This window comes from Meleagris gallopavo, chromosome 5 (genome assembly GCF_905368555.1).
Source record: "Meleagris gallopavo chromosome 5, MGAL_WU_HG_1.1, whole genome shotgun sequence".
NCBI classification, from domain to species: Eukaryota; Metazoa; Chordata; class Aves; order Galliformes; family Phasianidae; genus Meleagris; species Meleagris gallopavo.
The window spans coordinates 11744300-11757566 of NC_139408.1; the positions used below are offsets into that span (position 1 = coordinate 11744300).

At 40.1% G+C, this 13267-nt stretch overlaps 2 protein-coding genes across 6 annotated transcripts in view; one reads left to right on the forward strand and one right to left on the reverse strand.

Moving 5' to 3' along the window:
* TPH1 (tryptophan hydroxylase 1) overlaps window positions 1–13267 on the reverse strand; it is a 267702-nt gene that overhangs the window by 95743 nt on the left and 158692 nt on the right. For all 3 annotated transcript variants that reach the window (XM_085224252.1, XM_085224250.1, XM_085224249.1), the window contains one exon: window positions 7130–7198. The gene's annotated coding sequence lies outside the window, so the exon portion shown is untranslated. The remainder of the gene's footprint in view (window positions 1–7129; window positions 7199–13267) is intronic.
* KCNC1 (potassium voltage-gated channel subfamily C member 1) overlaps window positions 1–13267 on the forward strand; it is a 115854-nt gene that overhangs the window by 80191 nt on the left and 22396 nt on the right. For all 3 annotated transcript variants that reach the window (XM_085224253.1, XM_085224256.1, XM_085224254.1), the window contains exon 2: window positions 1755–2688. In XM_085224253.1, coding sequence (XP_085080379.1) covers window positions 1755–2688 — 934 coding nt within the window. The remainder of the gene's footprint in view (window positions 1–1754; window positions 2689–13267) is intronic.

Genomic DNA, 13267 nt, shown 5'->3' on the forward strand with positions numbered 1-13267 from the left:
ATTCTATAACATATAGGAGCTGTTTATCTAGGATCACAAAGCACATACCACAACTTATCATTTTTTAACCTATTTTACAGATGAAGACACTTTGCCTGGAGAAATTTCTCTGTTTAATAGGACAATCCAATAAAAAGATACCAGCAGTCCTACTTCTTATCTTCCCTAATCTCTAGTTTGCTTATCTTCCTAGATTACAATATTAAGCTCTGAGTTTAGCACATGTTAACATGTTCATTGGACCATCACATAAGAATGCTCTGATAGACTGATGCAAGGGAAGGTACTTGGTTTTGTATCTGTGACAGCGGGTAAGTTTCTCATCTGTTTGGCAGTAAGACTGGATTGAAAATGGAGAAAAGCCTGTTTGCTTCTGTATCCTTCCAAGCTTATTTGCTCTTATTGGTTAAATACTGGCACAGGCTGCTCCAGCTATGGAGATACTCAGGATTAGACAAGGCCCCAGGCATGCCTGGGTCCAACTTTGAAGTTGTCCCAAATGACCTCCAGAGGACCTTTCCAACCTAAATAATTCTGTGATCTCTATTAAACAGCTTACCTTAAACTTGGCAAATACTTGCTTTTGACTTTGTTTGCTAATAGGGAAGGTCAAGTGCAGTTTTGTACTATGTCTACCTAAAAGAGCAGACAGGAGGAACTTCTTGATTGCAGGAGAGCATTGGTAGCATGAAGCAGAAGTTATTTTTAACTATTCTATTCCTTTGGCACTGATTTGTTTCAGATTATTGCTCTGCATTTACTGGCAGCAGACAATTAAAATAAACTAGCTCTTTTTAACCCCTACTCTGGCTACACTGCTGGAAAAGGGACAGTACAATTAATGGAACACTATGAGAATATCTAAATAATATTTTAATTTATATAGTTCTTCATGTTTATACAGTGATCTACTTGATTTATTAAAGGAGGATTGAGCAGAGAAAGTGTGGTCATTAGAGTTGCTAATTTCATCCTGACTGTTCCCCTCAGTTATTATGGAATATAACCAAGGGATCTCCTTTAAGCTGAAGAGAGCAGGAGCTGAGGCAGAAAAAGCAAATAATTCTTAGAAAAACATTCAGTGACTTTGAGGGCTGCTTCCATCTTCAGCATAACTTGATTAACCAAACTGCAGTCATGTTTACTGCAGTAAAGCTTGGTTTTGGTAAGTGCCTGTTCCTTGACCTGTCCTTAGGATGTAGTGATATAACCTAACAATGCCAAAATGGACTCTGATCCTTACTGTGGAGGCCACCTGAGACTGCCATTTGCATTTACCAGCATCTTACTGAGGAATCTGAAGTGCCACAGCTCTCACCTGGCTGGGAGCAAGAGGCAGCCACCATACCTCCAACACAGTGCTGTGAAAGGACTCCTGCATGATCACTATCTTGGGAGGTGTTCACTATCTTTAAGACCAGAAAGACTCAGTTTAGGCAGGTACAATTTAAGTACGTTCTTAAACTGAAATACCAAAGAAAGCTCTGAGATTCAAACGCTTGCTTAAATTCATACTCACACTGAAGTGCTATCTGTATAGGAATGGGACATCAGCATGTACTTGTGTACTGCTCTCCCTCCAAGTTTGAATGTCAGGCTATCTTTGCTGGTGAGACTTGGCATCTTCAGTCCAGAGGAAGGCGGCTTGGTATAATCTTCAGTTCTAGCACAGCTCGTCTCTCTTTTTTGTCAGAATCAAAGCTTTTCTGCCTAACTTACTGCTTAACATTTCTCTCATATCTTTCTTTTCACAGTATGTGGCATTTGCCTCCCTCTTCTTCATTCTGGTCTCCATCACCACCTTCTGCCTCGAGACCCACGAGAGATTTAACCCCATTGTGAACAAGACAGAAACTGAATTCATCGGGAATGACACCCAGGTGCGGCACTACAGGGAAGCAGAGACTGAAGCCTTCCTCACCTACATCGAAGGTGTCTGTGTGGTCTGGTTTACATTTGAGTTCTTGATGAGAGTCACGTTCTGCCCAAACAAGGTGGAATTTATCAAAAACTCTTTGAACATCATTGACTTTGTGGCCATACTGCCTTTCTATCTAGAGGTTGGACTCAGTGGCCTGTCTTCCAAAGCTGCTAAGGATGTCCTGGGCTTCCTCCGTGTAGTCCGTTTCGTGCGAATCCTGCGAATTTTCAAGCTGACCCGCCACTTCGTTGGGTTGCGGGTCTTGGGACACACCCTCCGTGCCAGCACAAACGAATTCTTGCTGCTCATCATATTTCTGGCATTGGGCGTCTTAATCTTTGCCACGATGATCTATTATGCCGAGAGAATAGGTGCTAAACCAAATGACCCTAGTGCCAGTGAACACACACACTTTAAAAACATCCCCATCGGCTTCTGGTGGGCTGTTGTCACCATGACGACCCTGGGCTACGGAGACATGTATCCTCAGACTTGGTCAGGCATGCTGGTGGGGGCCCTCTGCGCTCTCGCTGGTGTGCTGACCATTGCCATGCCTGTCCCTGTCATTGTGAACAATTTCGGAATGTATTACTCCTTAGCTATGGCTAAGCAGAAGCTACCAAAGAAAAAAAAGAAGCATATCCCGAGGCCACCCCAGCTGGGATCCCCCAATTATTGTAAATCTGTCGTAAACTCTCCACATCACAGTACTCAGAGCGACACTTGCCCACTGGCCCAAGAAGAAATTTTAGAAATTAACAGAGCAGGTAGGAAACCTCTTAGAGGAATGTCCATCTGACCGTTAATCTCCATCCCGCGTAGTGATTTAAGATTCAGCCAGACTGCTTTCTTAGAGCAATGGGTAGCACATTTATCCATTCTAGTCCCACCATCACACAGTGAATAATATGTGTGAAATCTAGGTTGCAGGGACAAATGGTACAGTGGAGGCTGATCAGCAAAACTAAGCATGAGAGCACGCTCTAGGAGCCCAAACTTTGGTCCTGGTTAAGGGCATACAAGTCTCAAGATATTCTGAAGAGCTGTTACATCTAGTGGAAGAATTTTGAGAGTTCTACAGCTATTTTGCTGGACTATGTAATGCATCTCAGAGGCTCCTGAGAGCTGAATGCTTCATAGAGCAGAGTAGGAGCCAAGTACTCAGCAATTACAGAGTTCTCTGACAAAACAGGGCTGGAATTCAAAACAGCCAGATGCTTTCTCATTTGTTCCCAATTGGGACCTTTCAGCTGTTTTAAATGGCAGATATTGTACATCTCATTACAGAAACTAGGTGCCTAGTAAGTTGAAGGGACAACTATACCATCATGCATATTCATGAGACGATCCGTCTCTTTCTGATGATTAACTGCAAAGTAGAACAACAGCTCAAATTCTTGACACTAATACAAAATGACTCATTCTGAGACAAGACTAGATGTAAGGATGTTTATTCCATGGCATGTTAACCAGTTATTCTATAATATTCCACTAGAAATTAGCATTTAGAAGTATGAAGAGTTTTGAACTACATTTTCTAAACCACACTCCTTTTTGGGTTGGTGAGTTAGAGCTCTCAACCTAGCGGCAGAGGCTGACTGCAAAAGGTCTGACTGGTCATTACTGGCTGGTTTGACCTGAACAGTGATTGTCTCATATTATGGTATTTTTACTTTTAATTATACTGATTTATGTCAGCAATAGGTGAAACCAGAGCAAAATTAATCATACTAATTCTACCAGGGGGGAGGGAAATGAAAAAAATACTAGTCACCATGGAATATATTATAATATCCCATGGCTAGTGGTTAATTATGGGAATATCTCAGTTTTATGAGAATCCTCCTATAGCACATAATGTTACGGGGCTCCAATTTGATTGTTTCAACCCCATAATCTACCTCTACCCACGGAATATCACTATTTATTCTATGGAGTAATTTCAAAGTAGATAATAATGTCAAAAACAAAGCCAACTGCATTTTTGGCAGATGTCCCAACCAAGTTGCATAGTAGACATTTTATAGCCTATTCAGAACATTCCCCTGTGTTGCATTAGATAAAACAGATCTCCAATCAAGTGATGTTAACTGACATCTAGACAAGGAATGTTTGGAAAGAGCTAGAGTATACCTATGATGGTCTTGTGTTATCATTTTTTTTACTTTGAAGAAAATTCTAATTTGTTACTCATCCTGAGTGAGGTATTTTCTTGTCATCTCATAGCCATGCATGTTGATGTCATTGTGAGAAGCACAAAGAAAGCAAGACTTTCCTTTGTGTATAACTTCACCTATGCCAATGCTAATTTTGGAGGGGAAGACCTGGTGGGAACTTTTCTCTCTTCTTTTGTCTTTTTCCTTTTGTGCAACTGTGTAAAATCCATTCAGAAGGTAAAGAGCTTTCTTTTTTTTTTTTTCTTTTTTCTGTTAAAGAACTATTCCATTGCAACAGGCCAATCACAATTCACGTGACTGATAGACTGTCTCTTTCCTATTGTATCTTTGGTGCATAAGCGTATGATTTTATCATCCATTCCCTTCAGGTTGCAAATGCTTATCACAAGTCATATCCAAACAGCTAAGTGATGCCTATCTGGCATCATATATCAAGAAGGATAGAGTGCACAGACAATATGGTGCATTTTCTACCACAAGCAATATGCCAACCACCCACGTGTAAAGTGTATAAGACATCTCACTTCTGAGTACTTTAGCAAACAGCTACAGTGTGACCTTCTTCTCAGAAATCCTTTTCTTTATAAAGTTTCTTCCATTACATATCCTGGTCGTCTCTGGGAGCTAGAGGACTAAGAATTCTACAAGTTCAATGCAAATCCACACTGGTATCCTGAGAATACATGTAATTTTGGTTCAATGTGGAACTGTTTTGCCACCACCAGTGCTCTAAAATCAGCTGTTACCACAATATCCATGAAATATTGATAGTAACAGCAACTTATCTATTTCTGCAATAATTAATTAGAAGAGGCTATTTTTATACATGTACAAGCATATAAATCTTGAGAAGTAACAAAGCACACTTGTATTTCAGCTAACAAAATGGACTTGGTAACACTGTTGCTGAAGACCTGTTTCTGATAATTATTATGCACCACTAGCAGCAAAAAATATTGCCTGCATCTCTCAGCTTTCTCACAAGGATAGATCTATATGTGTGCAAGAGATAATTGCAAAATAATAAGATCAGAACAAACTGTTAAAACAAGATCTGCACTGCCTTGGATGTTGAGGTTCACTTTATGTATATGAAGCTTTCATAGGCTCTAACTTGTTCCTGAAACTATAACCGCACATCATATAAAAACAGAGACCTGCAAGTAGTGATGCTCCCCTTACTGTAGAATATTTGCATTAGTTAACCCCACCTAGCTGTAGACAACCAGTTAACATCATGCTAGGTACTCAGAATGGGTCCGTCGGACCTAATGTTTCTGAAATAATGCTGAGTTGCTCAAGATATTTTTTGTAATTTTTAACAGCAAATGTTCGGTGTGGCGGTATCTACGTGATATACAGCCATACTATGTATATCTAATTTCATTATTCAGACTCATAAAAGGCTCATTTAGTTGCTCAAGAGTAAGAGACATCACATGAAGTTACTAATTCCATATATTATTTTTGGTGGAATGATTAAATTCTTCACAAAACAGTGATGAGTATGAAATAGTTCCATGTACGATTACCTCTTCACAGCCAAATGCCCCTACCCGTACTCAGTCAGTAGTTCACAGCTGTTCTCAGTCCATACACACAGGGCCAAGGGGTCTCTATGAAGAGCTCTGCACAGCATACCCCAGTGCCTCCTCGCAGGCTAAGGAGCACTTTCCTGGCACAGACATGCAAACAGCAGAACTTTGCCCAGCGGCTGCACAGCTGCTGACAATAATGCTATGGTGATTTGCATGCAAAGCGAAGATGTTTTGAATTGAAATTCGGGTAGGTTTGAATTGAATTTTTAAATAGACCCCAACACTCTCAGCAGCCCAGTCCTGTGTAATCTACATCTGGCAGGAGGTATCTTTAAATAACTGCTCTTGGTTTTAATTTCGTAAAGAGCTCTATCATGCCCTTCCCTATCTGCAACAACTCTGCCTTCTCTCCACTTTATCCCTTCCTGTCAGTGGGCAGGTGGAAGACCTGCAGAAGGGGAGAAAAGGCATTTCAGATAAGAGGCCCTCACCAGTAGCATTAAGAAAGCAAAGATTACCCCGATAAAAAGACGTTCTCCAAGATAGCTTCTGGTGTCCTTAAATTCTCAAGATAATGTTTATATAGTGCCAGGAGGAACCGGGCCTATGACAGCACAAAGGAGCAGATCTCATCTGACCCATCTCCTTTAGTGTCCAAAGAAGGGCTACAGAGATTGTCTGCAGGGCAAGATGTATGAGGAGCAGCTGAAGTCCCCTGGTTGGCACAGCCCAGAGCAGAGGAGCTGAGGGGAGGCCTCATGGCAGCCTATAGCTCCTCACAGGGAGCTGAGGGGCAGATCTGAGCTCTGCTCTGTGTGACAGCGACAGGACCTAAGGGAACAGCATGGAGCTGTGTCAGGGGAGGGGCAGATGGAGGTTAGGGAAAGGTTCTGCACCAAAGGGCTGTGGGCATGGAACAGGCTGTCCAAGGCAGTGGACACGACCCCGAGCAGCTGTTGTTCAAGGAGCGCTTGGACAATACTCTCAGACACAAGGTTTGAATTTTCTATGATCCTGCATGGAGCCAAATTCGGAATCAGTGGACTTTGTGGATTTCAAAATTGGGATATTTTATGATTCCAGTATTTTCATTTTACACGGGGCATAATTTAACTGAGCAAGATCATTTGAAAGGTCTGTGACAAAGTCGTTAGTAGAACGTAACTACTAAGCAGCAGTCACAACCATAGTGCCCTGTACTGCAGTGTTCTTTATCTTCATAACAGAAGCAAAATAAGAAGAGGGGGAGGGGAAGGCAAAATTAACTTCAAATAGAAACAAAGCAGAAGAAGACAGACTCAAACAGTCAAACTCACATGATTTCTGCTTCAAACAACACACCATCCTTCAGATATAAGTAATTTATCTCAGTAAGCACACTGACTTTAAGGTACAAGTTTGTATGTAAAACATACAAAACAAATATTGAAAGTTTTGCTACGAAAATGTTACTTAGCTCTTAAGGCTCTCTCTCCTGTGAGCTGTGCACTTACCTGAAGGTTGTCTGCACAGTTACATCTCAAAGGTGATGTAGATGAAGAAATGAAAGTCGTTTTCCAACACTATAAAAGAAATTAAAATATGAATGGAATTATAACTTCATTTGATGTCTACAGCACTCTCTAGTGCCACAGAGTAATGGTCTTAAAAATGTTTCCGTAATACACAAGCAGAGATGGAGGTTACTTGGGTATTGCTAAGAAGCCAATCCCAGCCTTTTATTGTTTCTGTATATATATTTAAAACATCTGCACACAAAATGCTTATGTTAAATTTAATATGGCCAAAATAAGAACTTGTCATCTCTCTGATCAACTCTGCACACAGCTTCACATAAACCGTACTCCAAAAATATTGTAACTTTATACAAATGTGTTGTGCAGACACATTTGGTAACTTTTTCACAGTGTACTGACAGCAAAATTTCCTGCTTTTTTGCATAGCTTGAAAAATTTGGAAGAAATATTATTAGAATTCAGGAATCTAAGAGGAAGTTAAAAATATCTATCCTTACTAATGTAGTCTTTAGCTTTGGAAAAACTTCTGTGGTTGTTTTACTTCCCTGCCCCTCAAACTTTTTCCAGAACCCACTCCATAACTATCCTGCTGTCTGAATAATTAAGGCCATCTTACCCCAGACAGAGGGGAACAACATTGTTATAGTGACTTCATTGTACCCCATGGGCAGATGAATGGGAGCAAGCTGTAACATTATAACTTATCATTTCAATGCAATTTACTGAGATAGAGCTGATTTCTTTTAAAAGAAATAATGTGGAGTATTTCAATTTTATCAGTCATGCCTTCTGGAAGTACTGCTCTTTTCTCAGGGTTTCCTTTTTCTTCTCTTCTGTCACTGTAACCTAAATGACCTGTATTTTTTGTGCAACGCATTGGTTCTAACGTCAGAAGTGTGCTGAGCATTGTAATTCCAGTGCCAGTGCTCAGTGGGAGCTGGGGAGTCTTGGCAGATCTTGTCACAGGCCTATTATGATGCTTAACATATAGCTGTAGACTGTGAACTTCAGTGTGTTGGGTTTTTTTTGATAGCAAACCACTGTTGAAGCATAGGTATGCAGTCACTGTGGTGGTCCTTCCATCCACAGGAAGAAAAAAAAAGGCTGCTAGATTTAGTGTCATAAAATCTTTGACCATCTCTGTAGGAAGGACAGTAGATAGCAGTGTAACTGCAAAGAGTTTAGGTCTGTTTCAGCTCAGACAGCTTTGATGTTTGTATAGACTGCACACCAAATATGCAAAAAGGCAGTGAATATAAGATAGCAGGAAGATGCTTTTCTTTCCTCCTTGTATTTAATCTGTTTGGCCTTCAGAATATCAGAATTCATCATTCCAAATAGCAAATGAGGCAGTGATTACATCTTAACATTACTGAAGATGGAGGCTAGTCCTCAAGATCTAACACAGAAATGTTAACAACTCAGAATAAAAGTAATAATGCTTCGTTCTTCTCTTTTAGATTAAAATGCATTTGCCTGAGGTCCCCCCATATGTTGAGGAAGAATTAGGAGTCTCAGAGAGTAATTTACTCATTTATGACCTGAACTACTCTCCAGAGGTGGCTTTCTCAATAATTGATCTCAGGTGACTGCAGCTCTGACTTAACTTCAGTTAAGTGCCTATAGATAGGTGAAAACAATTTGGACCTTTTTCTTGCTCACCAAGTAACATTTCTGCAATCTCACTGCTGTGGACCACACACAAAACAGAAATTATAACCAATACAATGTAATATTTTCTTGCACAATTATTCATTTATCATTTCCTGTAGAGATAAAATCAGTGGCTGTCACTTGTACCACATGCTTGTTTACATCAGGATTTGAGTAAAAATATCAATCTCTGTACCATATCTATTGAAAGCAAAAAGGAAGAGCAATGAACTCAAGTACAAAACTTCAGGTTTCCATTTTTTTTGGTCCATGTGCATGCCAAGTCCACAGTGGCTGAAGAGTTTTGCCATCCAGTGAGTTAAATGAAAGTGTGCAGTAGCCACAGCCAAATCCCTAATGAGGAAGATTTGGACAAAGCCCCAGAGCAGTACAAGTAATTAATGAGAAGGTAAAAAGAGCCCCTTGCAGCTCTGAACTGGCTTCTGTCCCTCTGCCAGCAAAGGAGTCTGGGGATTTCCTTTAGCACTGTTGTCCTTTTGCTGTTGTTTCCCACAGCAGATACTTAGACACATTTCCCTGGCACTATGTGAGAAACCAAAATAAATAAATTAAAAAAAAGGAGAATCTTATTAAACAGTCCCCTGTGGCCTGGCCACAGTCAGACATAATTATGGGGACAGGCAGGACTACACTGAGCTGAAAAACAATCATTGAACTAAATAATAAATCTTTGGACTTTTCATGCCTTAATAATTTAATGAGCACATGAGACACTTTTAGTGATGGGAAAACAGAAACAAAAACTCCAGTCAAATAAGCCTAGCCAGTGCCAATTCTCCAGTGTGAGGCAGCTGTAAATGTGGTTAACCATCTTTCTTGAGTGCCCTTTCAAACACACGTGCCTGCCACCATAGCTTCCATGCCATCCACTGCCAAATGAAATCCTGGAATATGAAAGAGGTACTGTTGGCATCTCTCCCTCCTGCTGGATTAAGTATGAATGATATTTGTAGGATAGATACAACAAAAGGCATCTCTGCTACAATAGCACTAGTCAGATGGGGTATCCATTATTACAAAAGAACAGGGGAAAAAAGGGCCTAGGGTATGATATGATAGTGCTGTGCCCAGCCCACTATCTTATATCCCTCTTACTCTGTTCCTAATGGACATTTTCTCCATTGGCTATTTGCTTGTCTGTTTATAAGAAAAAAGCTGAAATAACAAACAATCCACCATTCCCACTGTCATTGTTCACTGTATTCATCCATGTTCCATGTCTCAGACACCCTCCATACTGTACAGATCATCATACTGTATTCTTCAGTCAGGGCGGTATTATAAGAGTGTAGCATGCCCCACTCAACTGCAACCTGTACCTGACCTGTCGACGACTACAGAATTTGCTGTTGATGGGGTTCTCAGAAGGCCAGGATGAGTGCAAGTGAATCCACAGAAGGATCAGGATACAACTAGGAGGGATCTTCCAGAGCTCTTTGCAATGCAGCATTTCCAGGAGAAACAGTTCTCAGTACTGCATTAAGCACATATCCAATACTAAATCTGTAATGGCCAAATACACTGGATCTACTTAATTAGAGCTCCTGTATTTCCTCTAGCATACCAGTAGGTAGGCAGCCAACATACTGTCACCTCACTTCAAGATGTAGTGCCTCTCAAATTTGATACTCTCTGGGAGTGATGTTACTATGTTGGTCAGTTAGTTCTGGGAGAGGTGGTCACCACTGTCACTGGAGTGCCTTTCCTGGGGGACACGGCTTCCTGGAGGAACCCAGGTCAACAAGGTGGTGAGTAAATGCTGAAGAGGTAGGTTGGGTCGGAAGGCCTCTGCGTATACATGTAGCGTACTAAATTCTGCTCTCGTTTGTGCCACTGTAAAGTCCATCAGTGTGAAATCTACTCAGAAGAGCTTCCTAGTAACTTTCAAAAACTGCAGTAATTTAAAAATCAGGAAACCTTAATAAAGATACCTAGAATTAACAAACATTTTTGCATTTTAATGGCCTTAGAATATTGGGATAACTAAATTGAGTTGTTATATAGGAATCTATTAATTCTTTTACATGTTCTTCAGCTTTTCTCTCTCTCTTTTTTCTCCTTCCCTCTTTCACTCTGTTTGTTAACATTTGTTATTACTGTACGTTGCTTGCAACTTGTGTATGTTACAGACTGTCACTTTTTATTCTGTGAAGCTTTCCTCCAATTTCCATCAACCTGAGCTCCATGTTGGGCAGCCGAGGAGATTACAATACAGTTATTAAATGCAAAAGAACAAGGAATGTCACAGACTATAGGTAACTTCATTGAGGTTGTGACACAAAACCTGATGCAAGGTATTAATGCAAAGAGTAAGTACTTGGTATGACAACAGAACTACTTAGTTAAATTACCTTCTTTTTTTTTTCTTTTTTTTTTTTCAGATAGTCTGCATGGAAAAAATAATTTTTATTATTCTCCAGCAGAAAAATTCCCAAGCCTATCAATTTAGGATTTTTTTCACTGTCATTTTGAAAACTAATGATGCCCACATTGATGCATCATTATTCATTTTCAGAGGCTTATACCCATATATTCACTGTTCTCTATGCTATACTTCCTTCCATACTGTCCAAGCCATCATTTCATCATCCTTTGTCTGTGGTTTAATATATCTTCTTCATAATTCTTTTTTATAATTTAATAAAGTTATATCCCTTTCACTCTAAGGACCTGCTTTAACAACAACAAAAATGAGCCTCTACCCATGGGATCCATGTTTCTTAATCCTTCATGAGACTCTGGAGCCCATAAAAATTGATTTCTGCAGCCAAAAATGGTCTGACACACAAGTAATTGTTATTTTGCTGAATCAGGTCCTGACCAAGGTATTTTGTTACAATCTCCCCCAATTACACAAACAATACTTTGAAAGAACAGTAAAAAAAATAGGTGATAGACGTCTCTGGCAATCTTCTAGAGGGAGAGCATCAAATCTATTGCTTATAATTGTCTTCTTGGATGCTAATAAATTCCATGTTAAATCAAAAATCACTATAGAGACATACTAATCCAAGAAAAGCTTATTTTTCTCAGTCTGCAGCTTCTTTATTTCCTAATTGGCTATTATGTTCTGAGCCTCCCTTAACCTGTGAAAAAGTTTAGATGGAGTCCAGTATTAGAGAAAAGTAAAATGACTTATACTGATGCAACTGTTGAAAGCCCAATGAATATTAATGGCCTGTTATTACTATCCAGCCAGCCAAAAGAGAAACAACTTAATATCGCAGGAGTGAAATCCGAATTAAGGAGACTTGAGAGAACAGGGAATTGAGCTGTGGTTACTGTCTTTCTGCACAACATTGCAGAGAGAAATAAAGTCAATGGGGAGTAGCTCTTAATCGCACCACAGATTAAATGTTTTTGGAAACTTGCATTCACACCCTGAGCTTCATCATAATCATATATGCTCAGCACTAGAAATATCAGGCAAAAGTTGCACTACAGAAGCAGGATGCAAAAAAGGAACACAAAATCTTCGCATTTTGTCTATAGCAAAGATAGCTGGGAAATTCTCTGTTCTCCATCAGCAGCTATGGCAGCCTCACAACTACTCTTTGTGCACTTCCAGTGAAAAGCCTTGTAGCTGAGAAAATCTAGAGCACAACAGTTCTCCAACCTCACCTTTGCCATGCCATCCCTTTTCCTATATTATTCTGTTAGCCTGAGACAGGAAAGGCCATTGTTCCAAGTATGCCATTTTCAGTACAGTATGACATTGTTAATATTTGCCACATTAAAAGTCCGTTGATACCACCAGAAAAGTGTAAAAAGACTGAAAAACAAGAGAGTAATTAACTCACTAAATGGACAATATAACATTACTTTCTTCAGGGATCCAGTTGGATTAAAGGTCTCTGCTGAGAGGGACCTCACAGATTCTTCTTCATGAGAGACTTCAGGTAGCTACTGAATGTTAGGAGCCATGCAAAGCGACGTGCGTTGAAATTGGGCAGATGCTCAAGCCTGCGAATGAGTACCAAAACACTCTCAATTGGTCAGGAATGAGCTTATCCATAGGCTGAAAACCAGGTTTGGGATCAGGGCTATAAGAGTACAGCTGAGATCTCAATAAGTGTAGATTCATTTTTAGATCTACATAAGATGGTGGGATGGAATGTAACTTCAGTTACATAATGTTTCTCTAGTAAAAAGATCTTCATCTTTTGAGCAGTTTTCACAGTTCTAGCACTGGTTTTTCACTTAACTGCTCCTACCTCCTTCCTGTGCATCAACCCCCTTCCCTGCAGGCCCTTCAAGTCTCCTGAGTCGTTGTGAGGTGGCAAATGGCTGCTCAGGGAAGTTGTAAATACTCAGCCTGGGTTCCAGTCACTTTTAATCCTTAAACAAGGGTGGCTAGGAAGAAGACAGTCTGTTTCCTTCTGGAAGAGATTGCTAGTGACCTAGTGGGGCCAAAGAAAAAAAATCTATCTAATTGCTGAG